Source organism: Entelurus aequoreus, linkage group LG06 (genome assembly GCF_033978785.1).
Source record: "Entelurus aequoreus isolate RoL-2023_Sb linkage group LG06, RoL_Eaeq_v1.1, whole genome shotgun sequence".
Lineage (NCBI taxonomy): Eukaryota > Metazoa > Chordata > Actinopteri > Syngnathiformes > Syngnathidae > Entelurus > Entelurus aequoreus.
The window spans coordinates 22034630-22050659 of NC_084736.1; the positions used below are offsets into that span (position 1 = coordinate 22034630).

Genomic DNA, 16030 nt, shown 5'->3' on the forward strand with positions numbered 1-16030 from the left:
TCAAAGTGGAATATTTGATGTAAAGTAATTGGAACATTAAAAAAGTCAATCATTCATAACAACATTGATTTTCATTCATTATTAATTTTTGAGCAATGACAGTTTAAAAAAAATGCCACTAAAATTCTCATAAAAATTTAACAATTAAATAAGTTTTTATTTTTATTTTTTACTTTCAAAACTTAAATCTCTAGATTAAATTCCGATCTATCCGTCGATACTTTTTTAGTTTAATTTTCTTTTGGTTGTTTGATGCCCTTTTTGTCAAAGAAAACTTAGCTTTTTTATGGCAAACACACAAAATATGCAATATTTTCCCCAAAAAAATATTTCAAAGTACAATATTTGATGTGAAGTAATTGGAGCGTTAAAGAAGTCAATAATTCATAAGACCATTGATTTCAAAATGTAGAAATGGATGGATGGATGGATTGTGAATGGATGATTTTTAGAGCAATGACAGTTTAAAAAAATAACCCACTAAAATTCTCATAAGTGTCACAAATAACACTCTTTTTTTTTTTTTACTTTCAACACTTAAATCTCTAGATCAAATTCCGATCTATCCGTCTATACGGTTTTAGTTTAATTTTTGTTTGTTTGTTTGATGCCCTTTTAGTCAAAGAAAAGTTTTTTTTTTTCTGGCAAACACACAAAATATGCAATATTTCCCCCGAATATTTCAAAATGGAATATTTGATGTGAAGTAATTGGAACATTAAAGAAGTCAATCATTCATAACAACATCATTCATTATTATTTTTTGAGCAATGACAGTTTAAAAAAAGTCCCACTAAAATTCTCATAAAAATGTTACAAATAAATAGGTCTTTTATTTCTATTTTTTACTTTCAACACTTAAATCTCTAGATTAAATTCCGATCTATCCGTCGATACTTTTTTTAGTTTAATTTTCTTTTGGTTGTTTGATGCCCTTTTTGTCAAAGAAAACTTTGTTTTTTTATGGCAAACACACAAAATATGCAATATTTCCCCCCCAAAAAATATTTCAAAGTGGAATATTTCATGTGAAGTAATTGGAGCATTAAAGAAGTCAATAATTCATAAGACCATTGATTTTCATTCATTATTATTTTTAGAGCAATGACAGTTTAAAAAAATTAACCCACTAAAATTCTCATAAGTGTCACAAATAACACTCTTTTTAAAAAAAAAAAAAGTTTTTTACTTTCAACACTTAAATCTCTACATCAAATTCCGATCTGTCCGTCTAAACGGTTTTAGTTTAATTTTTGTTTGTTTGTTTGATGCCCTTTTAGTCAAAGAAAACTTATTTTTTTTATGGCAAACACACAAAATATGCAATATTTCCCCCCCAAAAAATATTTCAAAGTGTAATATTTAATGTGAAGTAATTGGAACATTAAAGAAGTCAATAATTCACATCATTGATTTTCATTCATTAGTATTTTAGAGCAATGACAGATAAAAAAAAAAAAACCTACTAAAATTCTCATAAAAGGGTTACAAATAACACTGTTTTTTTTCTTCCTTTTTTTTTTTACTTTCAACACTAAAATCTCTAAAACAAATTCTGAACTATCCGGCTATATGTTTTTAGTAAAAAAAAAAAAATAAAAAAAAACATTTTTGGGTTGTTTGATGCCCTTTTAGTCAAAGAAAACTTATGTTTTTTATGGCAAACTCACAAAATATGCAATACTTCTCCCCAAAAAAATATTTCAAAGTGTAATATTTGATGTGAAGTAATTGGAGCTATAAAGAAGTCAATAATTCACATCATTGATTTTCATTCATTATTATTTTTAGAACAATGATAAAAAAAAATCCTACTAAAATTCTCATAAAAAGGTTACAAATAACACACTTTTTTTGAAACATTTTTTTTTACTTTCGACACTTAAATCTCTAGAACAAATTCTGAACTATCCGGCTATACGTTTTTAGTAAAAAACAAAACATTTTTGCGTTGTTTGATGCCCTTTTTGTCAAAAGAAAACTTGTTTTTTTTATGGCAAACACACAAAATATGCAATATTTCCCCCCAAAAAAATATTTCAAAGTGTAATATTTGATGTGAAGTAATTGGAGCATTAAAGAAGTCAATAATTCACATAATTGATTTTCATTAATTATTATTTTAGAGCAATGACAGATAAAAAAAAAAAAATCCTACTAAAATTCTCATAAAGGGGTTACAAATAACACTCTTTTTTTTTCTTTCTTTCTTTTTTTTTTTTAACTTTCAACACTTAAATCTCTAAAACAAATTCTGAACTATCCGGCTATACGTTTTTAGTAAAAAAAAAAAAAAAAAACATTTTTGGGTTGTTTGATGCCCTTTTAGTCAAAGAAAACTTATGTTTTTTATGGCAAACTCACAAAATATGCAATATTTCCCCCAAAAAAAATATTTCAAAGTGTAATATTTGATGTGAAGTAATTGGAGCATTAAAGAAGTCAATAATTCACATCATTGATTTTCATTAATTATTATTTTTAGAACAATGACAGATAAAAAAAAAATCCTACTACAATTCTCATAAAAAGGTTACAAATAACACTCTTTTTTTGAAACATTTTTTTTTACTTTCGACACTTAAATCTCTAGAACAAATTCTGAAATATCCGGCTATACGTTTTTAGTAAAAAAAAAAAAAAACATTTTTGGGTTGTTTGATGCCCTTTTAGTCAAAGAAAACTTATGTTTTTTATGGCAAACTCACAAAATATGCAATATTTCCCCCAAAAAAAATATTTTAAAGTGTAATATTTGATGTGAAGTAATTGGAGCATTAAAGAAGTCAATAATTCACATCATTGATTTTCATTAATTATTATTTTTAGAACAATGACAGATTAAAAAAAATCCTACTAAAATTCTCATAAAAAGGTTACAAATAACACTCTTTTTTTAAACATTTTTTTTTACTTTCGACACTTAAATCTCTAGAACAAATTCTGAAATATCCGGCCATACGTTTTTAGTTAAAAAAAAAACAAACATTTTTGGGTTATTTGATGCCCTTTTTGTCAAAAGAAAACTTATGTTTTTTTATGGCAAACTCACAAAATTTTCCACCCCAAAAATATTTAAATGTGGAATATTTGATGTGAAGTAATTGGAAACTTGAATTAATCCATAATTCAAACCAACATCGATTTTGATTCATTATTATTTTTTGAGCAATGACAGTTTTAAAGAAAAAAACATTTTGTTATTAGTCAACTTTGCAATTTTTTTGGGTTACGTTTCACCTGTTGCTCATTTATTCCGCTTTTTTCTGTCATTTTTAAGTTTTTTTTTTATGGCCCCCGAGTTGCACTTTGGACACTCTTGGTGTGTGTTAGTGTGTGTGTTAGTGTGTGTGTTAGTGTGTGAGTGTAGTAGGTCCATATCAGCCTGTAAGAATTACGCTAATCCCGCCGCTGATGTGAAGTGGGCCACGCCTGGCCGGGTACTGATCCCTCCTTTTAACCGCCGCACGGACCCCAGGCCCCCGACGCACCTGACAGGAGGTGGCGGCGGCGCCAGAAGTGCATCACAATCATGGGCTATAAAAATGTTTCACACACACACACGAACCGGGAGATGTAATGGACTTTATGGCTGCTTTAGAAGCGCGCTCACACAGTTCCACTTCACAGATAAGACACTAGTGTGTGTGTGTGTGTGTGTGTGTGTGTGTGTGTGTGTGTGTGTGTGTGTGTGTGTGTGTGTGTGTGTGTGTGTGTGTGTGTGTGTGTGTGTGTGTGTGTGTGTGTGTGTGTGTGTGTGTGCCACTACGAATTTATGGCACATTAGCGATGTAGCATCCATCATGGCGGCGGTGAAAGGCGAGCATATGGGAGGGGGTCAGGACTGTCTTTATGGTGATCTATTTTAATCATATTTATTCAGCACATAATCCATTAGAAGCCATCTTGTTGGAGTTCCTCCTCGCCTGCGTCGCTCTTCACTTCTTCGCCTCCCCGCCTTTCTCCTGGGTATCTGCAGGAGGAAACCACAGGCTGGCGTGAGCGTCTGGTGGGGTGACAGTACACCTGGCCCACAGGTGGGAATGTATGGTGGATTGTTTCTGTGCCAATCTGGCCGGGTTGCCACTCATTCTGCACCATTAATTCTGAAAGGTACATACAGGTTTTGGAGCAACATATGTTGCCATCCAAGCAACGTTGTCATGGACGCCCCTGCTTATTTCAGCAAGACAATGCCAAGCCACGTGTTACATCAGCGTGCCTTCATAGTAAAAGAGTGCGGGTACTAGACTGGCCTGCCTGTAGTCCAGACCTGTCTCCCATTGAAAACGTGTGGTGCAATATGAAGCCTAAAATACGACAAGGGAGACCCCCGGACTGTTGAACAACTTAAGCTGTACATCAAGCAAGAATGGGAAAGAATTCCACCTGAAAAGCTTCAAAAATGTGTCTCCTCAGTTCAAAAAACGTTTACTGAGTGTTGTTAAAAGGAAAGGCCATGTAATACAGTGGTAAAAATGCCCCTGTGCCAACTTGTTTGCAATGTGTTGCTGCCATTAAATTCTAAGTTAATGATTATTTGCCAAAAAAAAAAGTAGTTTCTCAGTTCGAACATTAAATATCTTGTCTTTGCAGTCTATTCAATTGAATATAAGTTAAAAAGGATTTGCAAATCATGGTTTTCTGTTTTTATTTACGAATTACACAACGTGCCAACATCACTGGTTTTGGGTTTTGTATATATATATATATATATATATATATATATATATATATATATATATATATATATATATATATATATATATATATATATATATATATATATATATATATATATATATATATATATATATATATATACATATATGCATAAACACATACAGACACAAATAAATATATGTATATACATACATTTATATATATATATATATATATATATATATATATATATATATATATATATATATATATATATATATATATATATATATATATATATATATATATACTGTATATATGTCTGTGGGTGTACATATTATATTAATATAATGGATATATAATTTATATAATTTGATAATATATATTAAATTAAAGTTCGATTCCTACCTTGTTTACTTCCGTTACGACCTCCTTAAAATTTTGTAATCAATCAGAAATATCAAGTAGTTAAAATGCGCCAAACATGGATAAGTGTCGTGAGCGTGTTTTGCATTTTTCCCATCATGCATTGTAATGAATTTAATCAGGTGTAATTTTGAATGTTTTTATGGTGCATGGACATTTTTCGTAATATCCACAAAGTCCAGTGAGCAGGTTGTGTTATGTGTGACCATGTGTGTTGACTTTTTGTGTTGGTTGCATTTTTTTTTTCTTTTTTAGGCTATGACTAGGGAAGTTTATTTGGATTGGGTCCTACTGTGTTCACTTCAAGGCACAATTCATGGGCGTTGCCCTGTATTACTCACATTGCAAAGTTGAAGATTTGAAAACATCCCGTGGGCCAAACTTAAGGAGGCCAGAGTCTTTATGTCGCATTGTGGGCCAAATTGTTTGGACACCCCTGCGCTAACAGTACCCATAAATGAACATTCTTAATAAATGACAGTAGAATAAGCATATATTTGATTGGGGAATGTGGGTGTACCATTTCACCAAATTAAGAGTTACAAGCTTCTCCTTATCTGCTTAGGCTGCTGCCCCCGCAACCCGACCTCGGATAAGCGGAAGAAGATGGAAGGATGGATGGAAGAGTTACAAGCATTTATCTCCCCCCTTACGACAGTTTTGCGAAAAAAAGTTACCAAAAAATAAATTTTCTGCCATTTTCGGGTTTTGTGGGGACTCCTGATACGGTTTTGAGATGTCTCCCACAACTACATGACCAGTATTGTGCTGATGAAGCAAGACAGTTTTTAACATTTTTGGGTAAAGGTCCCCACTAACGACATTTAAGCGAAAAAAAGTTTGAAAAATAGAAATTTTCTGCCATTTTCAGGGTTTTGTTGGGACTCCTGATGAAGTTTTGAGACGTCCCCTACAACTAAAGAACCAGTATTGTGCTGTTGAAGCAAAACGTTTTTTAAATTTTGGGGTTAGGGTCCTCCCCTTTTACGTAATTTTAGCGGAAAAAAAAGCTTTGGAAGAAATAAACATTTTCTGCCCTTTTCGGGTTTTGTTGGGACTCCTGATGAGATTTAGAGTCAACTCCTACAACTACAGGACCAGTATTGTGCTGTTGAAGTAAGACATTTTTTTAAATTGTTGTGTAAGGCGACATTTTAGCGAAAAAAGGTTTTTTGAAAATATACATCTTATGTCATTTTCGGGTTTTGTCGAGACTCCCGGTGAGGTTTTGAGACGTCTCCTACAATGAATAGACCAGTATTGCACTCTTGAAGCAAGAGCGTCTTAAAAATGTTCGGGTCCCCCTTATGAAATTTTAGCAAAAAAAATGTTTTGAAAAAAAACCCAAAAAACTGCCATTTTCGGGTTTTGTCAGGACTCCTGGTGAGATTTTGAGTCAACTCCTTCAACTACAGGACCAGTATTGTGCTGTTGAAGTAAGACATTTTTAAAAATTGTTGTGTAAGGTTCCCTCCCCATTACGACATTTTAGCGAAAAAAGGTTTTTTGAAAATATACATCTTATGTCATTTTCGGGTTTTGTCGAGACTCCTGATGAGGTTTTGAGATGTCTCCTACAATGAATAGACCAATATTGCACTCTTGAAGCAAGAGCGTCTTAAACATGTTTGGGTCATTATGAAATTTTAGCGAAAAAATGTTTTGGAAAAAAAAAATTATTATTCTGCCATTTTCCGTTTTTTTCAGGACTCCTAATGAGGTTTTGAGACGTCTCCCACAACTAAAGGACCAGTATTGTGCTGTTGAAGCAAGACATTTTTTTTTAAATTTTGGGTAAGGGTATGAGATTTTAGCGGAAAAAAAGTTTAGAAAAATATACATTTTCTGCCATTTTTTCAGGTTTTGTCGAGACCCCTGATGAGGTTTTGAGGCGTCTCCTACAATTAATAGACCAATATTTTGCTGTTGAAGCAAGAGAGTTTTAAACATTTTTGGGTCAGGGTCCCCCCTTTTGACATTTTAGCGGAAAAAGTTTGGAAAAAATATAAATTTTTTGCCTTTTTCGGGTTTTGTCGGGACTCCTGATGAGGTTTTGAGACAACTCCTATAACGGCAGGACCAGTACTGTGATGTCGAAGTAAGACATTTCTAAAAAATGTTTGCGTAAAGGTCCCCCTTACGACATTTTAGAGAAAAAAACTTTTGGAAAAATATACATTTTCTGCCATTTTCGGGTTTTGTCGCGACTCCTGATGAGGTTTTAAGACATCTCCTACAAGTAAAGGACCAGTATTGTGCTGTTGAAGCAAGACAGCTTAAAAAAAATTGGTGTCAGGGTCCCACCTTACGACATATTAGCAACATTTTTTAAATTTTCTGCCATTTTCAGGTTTTGTCGGGACTCCTGATGAGGTTTTGAGATACCTTTTAAAACTGAAGGACCAGTATTGTGCTGTTGAAGCAGGAGAGTTTGAAAAAATTTGGGGTCAGGGTCTCCCTTTACGACATTTTAGCGAAAACATTAAAAAAAGAAAAAGAAAAGAATTTCTGCCATTTTTGGGTTTTGTCGGGACTCCTGATAAGGTTTAGAGACATCTCCTACAACTAAAGGACCAGTATTGTGCTGTTGAAGCAAGACCGTTTTTAACATTTTTGTGTAAAGGTCCCCCCTAAAGACATTTTAGCGGAAAAAAAGGTTCGAAAAAAATAAAAATGTTCTGCCCTTTTCCGATTTTTTGTGACTCCTGATGAGATTTTGAGTCAACTCCTACAACTACAGGACCAGTATTGTGCTGTTGAAGTAAGACATTTTTTAAAATTGTTGTGTAAGGTTCCCCCCTTACGACATTTTAGCGAAAAAAAGTTGAAAAAAAATATAAATCTTCTGCCAATTTTTGGGTTTTGTCGAGACTCCTGATGAGGTTTTGAGACGTCTCCTACAATTAATAGACCAGTATTGCACTCTTGAAGCAAGAGCGTCCTAAAAATTTTTGGGTCAGGGTACCCCCTTACGAAATTTTTGCGATAAAATAAAAAATAAAAAAAAATAAAATTGGCCATTTTCTGGTTTTGTCGGGACTCCTGATGAGGTTTTGAGACGTCTCCTGCAATTAATAGACCAGTATTGCACTCTTGAAGCAAGAGCGTCCTAAAAATTTTGGGTCAGGGTACCCCCTTACGAAATTTTTGCGATAAAATAAAAAATAAAAAAAAATAAAATTGGCCATTTTCTGGTTTTGTCGGGACTCCTGATGAGGTTTTGAGACGTCTCCTACAATTAATAGACCAGTATTGCACTCTTGAAGCAAGAGCGTCCTAAAAATGTTTGGGTCAGGGTACCCCCTTACGAAATTTTAGCGATAAAATAAAAAGTAAAAAAAAATAAAATTGGCCATTTTCTGGTTTTGTCGGGACTCCTGATGAGGTTTTGAGACGTCTTTTACAACTACAGGACCAGTATTGTGCTGGTAAAGCAAGACATTTTTTAAAATTTTTGGGTAAGTGCCCCCTTTTACGACATTTTAGCGGAAAAAAAGTTTAGAAAAATATAAATTTTCTGCCATTTTCAGGTTTTGTCGAGACTCCTGATGAGGTTTTGAGGCGTCCCCTACAATTAATAGACCAATATTGTGCTGTTGAAGCAATACAGTTTTTACATTTTTTGTGTAAAGGTCCCCCCCAACGAAATTTTAGCGAAGTTTTTTAAATTTTCTGCCATTTTCGAGTTTTGTCGGGACTCCTGATGAGGTTTTGAAACGTCTTTTAAAACTGAAGGACCAGTATTGTGCTGTTGAAGCAAGAGAGTATAACATTTTTTTGGGTCAGGGTCCCCCTTTACGAAATTTTAGCGAAAACATTAAAAAAATAAAAAGAAAGAATTTCTGCAATTTTCGGATTTTGTCGGGACTCCTGATAAGGTTTTGAGACGTCTCCCACAACTAAAGGACCAGTATTGTGCTGTTGAAGCAAGACATTTTTTTTACATTTTGGGTAAGGGTACGAGATTTTAGCGGAAAAAAAGTTTAGAAAAATACACATTTTCTGCCATTTTTTCAGGTTTTGTCGAGACTCCTGATGAGGTTTTGAGGCGTCTCCTACAATTAATAGACCAATATACTGCTGTTGAAGCAATACAGTTTTAAACATTTTTGGGTCAGGGTCCCCCCTTATGACATTTTAGAGAAAAAAACTTTTGGAAAAATATACATTTTCTGCCATTTTCAGGTTTTGTCGGGACTCCTGATGAGGTTTTGAGACACCTTTTAAAACTGAAGGACCAGTATTGTGCTGTTGAAGCAGGAGAGTTTGAAAAAATTTGGGGTCAGGGTCTCCCTTTACGACATTTTAGCGAAAACATACAAAAAAAAAAAAGAATTTCTGCCATTTTTGGGTTTTTTTCGGGATTCCTGAAAGGGTTTAGAGACATCTCCTACAACTAAAGGACCAGTATTGTGCCGTTGAAGCAAGACAGTTTTTAACATTTTTGTGTAAAGGTCCCCCCTAACGACATTTTAGCGGAAAAAAGTTTTGAAAAAAATAAAAATGTTCTGCCCTTTTCCGTTTTTTTTGTGACTCCTGATGAGATTTTGAGTCAACTCCTACAACTACAGGACCAGTATTGTGCTGTTGAAGTAAGACATTTTTTAAATTGTTGTGTAAGGTTCCCCCCTTACGACATTTTAGCGAAAAAAGGTTTTTTGAAAATATACATCTTCTGCCATTTTCGGGTTTTGTCGAGACTCCTGATGAGGTTTTGAGACGTCTCCTACAATTAATAGACCAGTATTGCACTGTTGAAGCAAGAGTGTTTAAAACATTTTTGGGTCAGGGTACCCCCTTAAGGAATTTTAGCGGAAAAATGTCTTGAAAAATAAAAAAAAATCTGCCATTTTCTGGTTTTGTCGGGACTCCTGATGAGGTTTTGAGACGTCTTTTACAACTACAGGACCAGTATTGTGCTGGTAAAGCAAGACTTTTTTTTTTTAATTTTTGGGTAAGTGCCCCCTTTTACGACATTTTAGCGGAAAAAAAGTTTAGAAAAATATAAATTTTCTGCCATTTTCAGGTTTTGTCGAGACTCCTGATGAGGTTTTGAGGCGTCCCCTACAATTAATAGACCAATATTGTGCTGTTGAAGCAATACAGTTTTAAAAATTTTTGTGTAAAGGTCCCCCCCAACGAAATTTTAGCGAAGTTTTTTAAATTTTCTGCCATTTTCGGGTTTTGTCGGGACTCCTGATGAGGTTTTAAGACGTCTTTTAAAACTGAAGGACCAGTATTGTGCTGTTGAAGCAAGAGAGTTTAAAGCATTTTTGGGTCAGAGTTCCCCTTTATGGATTTTTAGCGAAAACATTTTTTGAAAAAAATAAAAATAATTTCTGGCATTTTCGGGTTTTGTCGGGACTCCTGATAAGGTTTTGAGACGTCTCCCACAACTAAAGGACCAGTATTGTGCTGTTGAAGCAATACCGTTTTTAAAATGTTTGTGTAAAGGCCCCTCTAACGACATTTTAGCGGAAAAAAAGTTTGGAAAAATATGAATTTTCTGCCATTTTCGGGTTTTGTCAGGACTCCTGATGAGGTTTTGAGACATCTCCTACAACTATCCATCCATCCATCCATTTTCTACCGCTTATTCCCTTCGGGGTCGCGGGGTGCGCTGGAGCCTATCTCAGCTACAATCGGGCGGAAGGCGGGGTACACCCTGGACAAGTCGCCACCTCATCGCAGGGCCAACACAGATAGACAGACAACATTCACACACTAGGGCCAAGGACCAGTAATGTGCTGTTGAAGCAAGACAATTTTCAACATTTTTGTGTAAGGGGTCCCCCCTAACGACATTTTAGGAGAAACAAAAGGTATTGGATCAATACCAACATTTATAGTATCGCTCATGTAAAGTATCCAACAACAGAAGAATAAGTGCTTAATACATTTGAACAAAAGTGCATAGAAACATGTTGCAACGGAAAGTAACCAGACATTAACAGTAAATTGGATTAATAACAATTTTTAGAAAATAAAATTACGTAATATGTTAAACTATGTTTCTTTCAGAATTGTGTGTAATTGAACATAATACGGAACCTATTTTAACTAATTTTCCTACTAATACATTGTTTTGTATAGTTGTTCAGTTTCAGTTTATTTGGAACATTCATACGATACAACGTAATGCATCACCTATTTCCAGTTGTTTGATTACATCACGCCTGAAAAGGAGTAGAAAGAAGCAGAGCTTATTTATTTCTACCCTTTTTCCTATCATAGCAATGTTATCCCATTTCCTTGTTGCCTGTTTGTAACGGAACAGTGTATAAATAAAAAATAAATAATATACCATAAGTAAGTGAACAAATAATAAATACATAAATAATCATTATCTAAAAAAAAAAGTTCAAGATGTTCATCATAATTGTTTTTCTTTGTGAACACTTGTAGTTTGAACAGGCTCTTAAACTGAATCATATTGGTGCTTTGTTTGATTTCTTTGCTTAATCCATTATATCATTTTATTCCACATTCGGATATGCTAAAGGTTTTAAAACTGTACGTGCATACAAATGTGTTTTGTTATTTAAAAAAAACATTTTTATTGAATTAAATATGTTTCCTGTGTTATCATAGTCATAATCAACTAGTGGCAATATCACTAAATTATTCAAAGAGTTCAAGTCAAAGTGTTGACATCAGCGATACGCGCCCTGCATTTAAATGGTATCGGATCCAAAATTCCCAGTATCCCCCCTAATTTGAGGTTGGTAGTAACTTTTTTTTACAGGAAATTTAAAAACATTTCCAGTTGAGTCAAGAAGAGGGAGAAATGTTTCTTACTTCGTACTTCCAATTTGCACTCCACCTCGTCCTCGCCCAGGGCGTTGACGGCCTTGCAGGAGTACCGACCGCCGTCATACAGGCCGGGCTTGCGGATGTTCAGCGTCAGCACGCCTTGGTGGTTCAGAGTCATGAACTTGGGGTCTTCGCCGATGATCATTTTGTTCTTCATCCAGATGATCTTGGGCTGCAGGAGATACATTTAGGTCGTCTCCTGCTAAAAGTGGGTCATGATGCGCGTACCTTAGGGTAACCACGGACAGCGCAGCTGATGGTTGTGGTGTAACCTGCAACCACACTCCTGTCCACCAGGGGCGCTGTAAACTTGGGGGATGTGTTGCGGTCCTTCTCTTTGAAGGGGCAAGGGTTGCACTCCAAACCTGGAGGACGAGTCAGGTGGACTGGTCAGCAATTCGTTTTTTTCGTCTGACTTTTGGTGTATTTGTTTGTATGTACGGTGAGTATAGATGTGACGTTCACGAACGAATCGAGTCTTTTGAACGGCTCTTTTAAGTGAATGATGAGAACCGATTACAAGTTCCGAGCCATTCATTTGAGAGCCGTTTTTTATGCACATGCCAAAACAGCGTCGGGAATTTCCCACGCTATTACAAATTGAGTCATACTTAAAGGAAACTTAGCAGCATTTGGACTCATTTAAAAAATATATATATATTAAAAAAATATATATAATATATATATATATATATATATATATATATATATATATATATATATATATATATATATATATATATATATATATATATATATATATATATATATATATATTTTGTATTTTTTTTAGTTTTTTATTTTTTTTATTTTTTTTTATATATATATATATATATATATATATATATATATACACATACATACTGTATATACATACTTATACACATATATGGTAGGCTAAAAATAATATACACGTATATACTGTACATGAATGTATATATATATATATACATATAAGTGTGCATATGTATATGTATACAGTACAGGCCAAAAGTGTGGACACACCTTCTCCTCATTCAATGGGTTTTCTTTATTTTCATGACTATTTACATTGTAGATTGTCACTGAAGGCCTCAAAACTATGAATGAACACATGTGGAGTTATGTACTTAACAAAAAAAGGTGAAATAACTGAAAACATGTTTTGTATTCTAGTTTTCTTCAAAATAGCTACCTTTTGCTCTGATTACTGCTTTGCACACTCTTGGCATTCTCTCGATGAGCTTCAAGCACACCTGTGAAGTGAAAACCATTTCAGGTGACTACCTCTTGAAGCTCATTGAGAGAATGCCAAGAGTGTGCAAAAAAATAATCAGAGCTAAGGGTGGCTATTTTGAAGAAACTAGAATATAAATCATGTTTTCAGTTATTTCACCATTTTTTGTTAATTACATAACTCCACATGTGTTCATTCATAGTTTTGATGCCTTCAGTGACAATCTACAATGTAAATAGTCATGATAATAAAGACAACCATTTAATGAGAAGGTGTGTCCAAACTTTTGGCCTGTACTGTATACGTATATACATATGTGTGTGTGTGTGTGTGTATATATATATATATATATATATATATATATATATATATATATATATATATATATATATATATATATATATATATATATATATATATATATATATATATATATATATATACATATATGCAATTATGTGTGTATATATACAGATATGTATATATGTATAAACAGTGCATATATAGTATATACTGTATATATAGAACTTGCTTATGATAGACATTATGTTTAGACTCTAGATATATATATATATATATATATATATATATATATATATATATATATATATATATATATATATATATATATATATATATATATATATATATATATATATATATATATATATATATATATATATATATATATATATATATATAATAGATGTTATTTTTAGCCTACCAGAACAAATTCACAGTTGATCAAAAAGGTGAGAGGTTAGGGCAGGGGTCTGTAACCTTTTTGTCTGAGAGAGCCATGAAAGCCAAATATTTCAAAATGTATTTCCGTGAGACCAACATTTTTAGAGTATAATAAGTCTCATTCTTTTTATTAACATTGTTATTCTGAAGCTAACCAATAATAAATAAAATACTTCTTACCATTAATGCCATGGTAGAAAACGGATGGATGAATTAAAATGCATGAGAATGTTTTATATTTTGAACGTTATTTTTAACACTGTGATTACCAGCGGAATTATTCATTACTTATCGTGTTAAGCAATGTCAGCTAAGATTTATCTGAGAGCCAGATGCAGTCATCAAAAGAGCCACATCTGGCTCGAGAGCCATAGGTTCCCTACCCCTGGGTTAGGGTAATAGACTACTTACCTATTGTGTTGTAAAAGCGTGGGTTTGAGTCATGTGGTAGATTTTTACATAGGGTTTCAAGCTGGGGTTAGATTTTTACACATGGGTAGGGGTTTATCAAACTATTTCAGAACATGCTTTTTTTTTCAAGAAGAACATTCTTTCCGGGACATAAGATTTGGAGAATGCAGGCATCGATCCCGCTACTTCTCGTATGCTAAGCAAGCCCTTAGCAATATGAGCAAAGTCTTACAATATCTTATGTTAGGTGTTTTTTAGCCTACCAGAAATGATTGACATTGGCTAAAAAAAAGACGAGGTGGCTGAGCAGTCAAGTCATGGACTGCTAATCCATTGTGTTCTACACACGTGGGTTCGAATCCCATCTTTGTCATGCTACACATGTTTCTTGATTTTCCTGAAATACCACAGCCACATGATAACTCCTCGATACATTATTGTGGGTATAAACCAAGTAGTTACATGGACGCCAGAAGTAATTGACCTAAGTCGGCCTCAACTGATGCAAGGTTGTGAAAACATAGATCAGAGTAACAATGTGTGACACACGGGCACGTGCCAACGACCTTGACTTTCCTCAAACGTGCCCAAAATGATCAAAATGGCTTCTCGGCTGTAAAGTACTGCTCATTTACTTATTTTCGAGAAAAAGGAAGCCTCTTGCTGACAGGAAGAATCTACAATACACAAGTCTGAGAATGTGGGGAAGCAAGCGATTTACCATTTGAGCTAAACCCAAAGTGGAACAATGGGCTGCCACACATTCTGTGACGTAGACGTCGCTTAAAATAAGTGTTATTTTTAACCGACGAGATTAAAAATAATCAAGAAGATGAGGTGGCTGAAATGTTAAAGCCATAAGGTTGCAAAATAAGATCAAGGTTTGGGTTTGGGCTTTATTATTAGGGTTTTAAGCTACTGTTAGGATTTTATGCTAGCGTCTTCAAGCTAGGGTTAGTATTTCACATGTGTAGAACACAACGGTAGAGGTCACTCGCCTTAACCTGTTAGCCACCTCATCTTTTTGACATGTGAGTCCGTTCTGGGAGGCGAAGAGTAATACTTATTATAGGCAAGGTCTCCGTCAAGAAACACGCGGCGCCCCCTGCTTTCAACAGAGCTAATATACTCAGATGATAGAGCGCTCACTTAGCATGCGGGAGGTAGCGGGATGGATGTCTGCATTCTGCGAGATTGTTCTTCCTGAAATAAAAAAACACGGCCTGAAATAGTTTTATAAACCCGAGCGTGAGCTTGAAACCGTAAATCTAACCTGAAACCCTCACATGAAACCCCAAACCCTATCTTGAAACCCTAGAATGAAACCCTAGCCTAATATTGAAATCATAGTTAGAAACCCAACCCGAGCTGTGAAATCGTAACTCCAGCTTGAAACGAACTAACTGATTAACCCTATACGAAAACCTTAACTACCCCAACCCTAACCCTATTCCTAAACCACTACACCTCCACATACAGGAACCTGTATTATCTACTCTAGTGTGTTTTTCCAGATTGTGTAAAGCTATACATTCCTGGGGGCAAGTTCATTCAGCCAGCTCTGTTAAGCAGTGGTCCATCATTGTGGACAGGTAATAAAGAACGGCTATAAATTGATAAACACGTATACAAACCCTAACCAACCTTTTTAGTCCATTGAGAGAGGCTTAGTAAACCTGTCCATGTGAGGAGATAGCACAGATCTAAACAGGTTTAGGATACTGGTTAACATTTGGGATGGCCTCAGCCAGAGGCTTA

The 16030-nt window shown here is 34.3% G+C and overlaps 1 protein-coding gene across 4 annotated transcripts in view; it reads right to left on the bottom strand.

Moving 5' to 3' along the window:
* Positions 1 to 3574: 3574 nt before the first annotated feature.
* Positions 3575 to 16030, bottom strand: part of mybpc2a (myosin binding protein Ca) — a 134700-nt gene continuing 122244 nt past the window's right edge. For all 4 annotated transcript variants that reach the window (XM_062050251.1, XM_062050250.1, XM_062050252.1 and 1 more), the window contains 3 exons: positions 12130 to 12266; positions 11887 to 12073; positions 3575 to 3973 (listed from right to left, as the gene is read on the bottom strand). In XM_062050251.1, the coding sequence (XP_061906235.1) occupies positions 3939 to 3973; positions 11887 to 12073; positions 12130 to 12266 (359 nt within the window). In that variant the 3' untranslated portion in view covers positions 3575 to 3938. The remainder of the gene's footprint in view (positions 3974 to 11886; positions 12074 to 12129; positions 12267 to 16030) is intronic.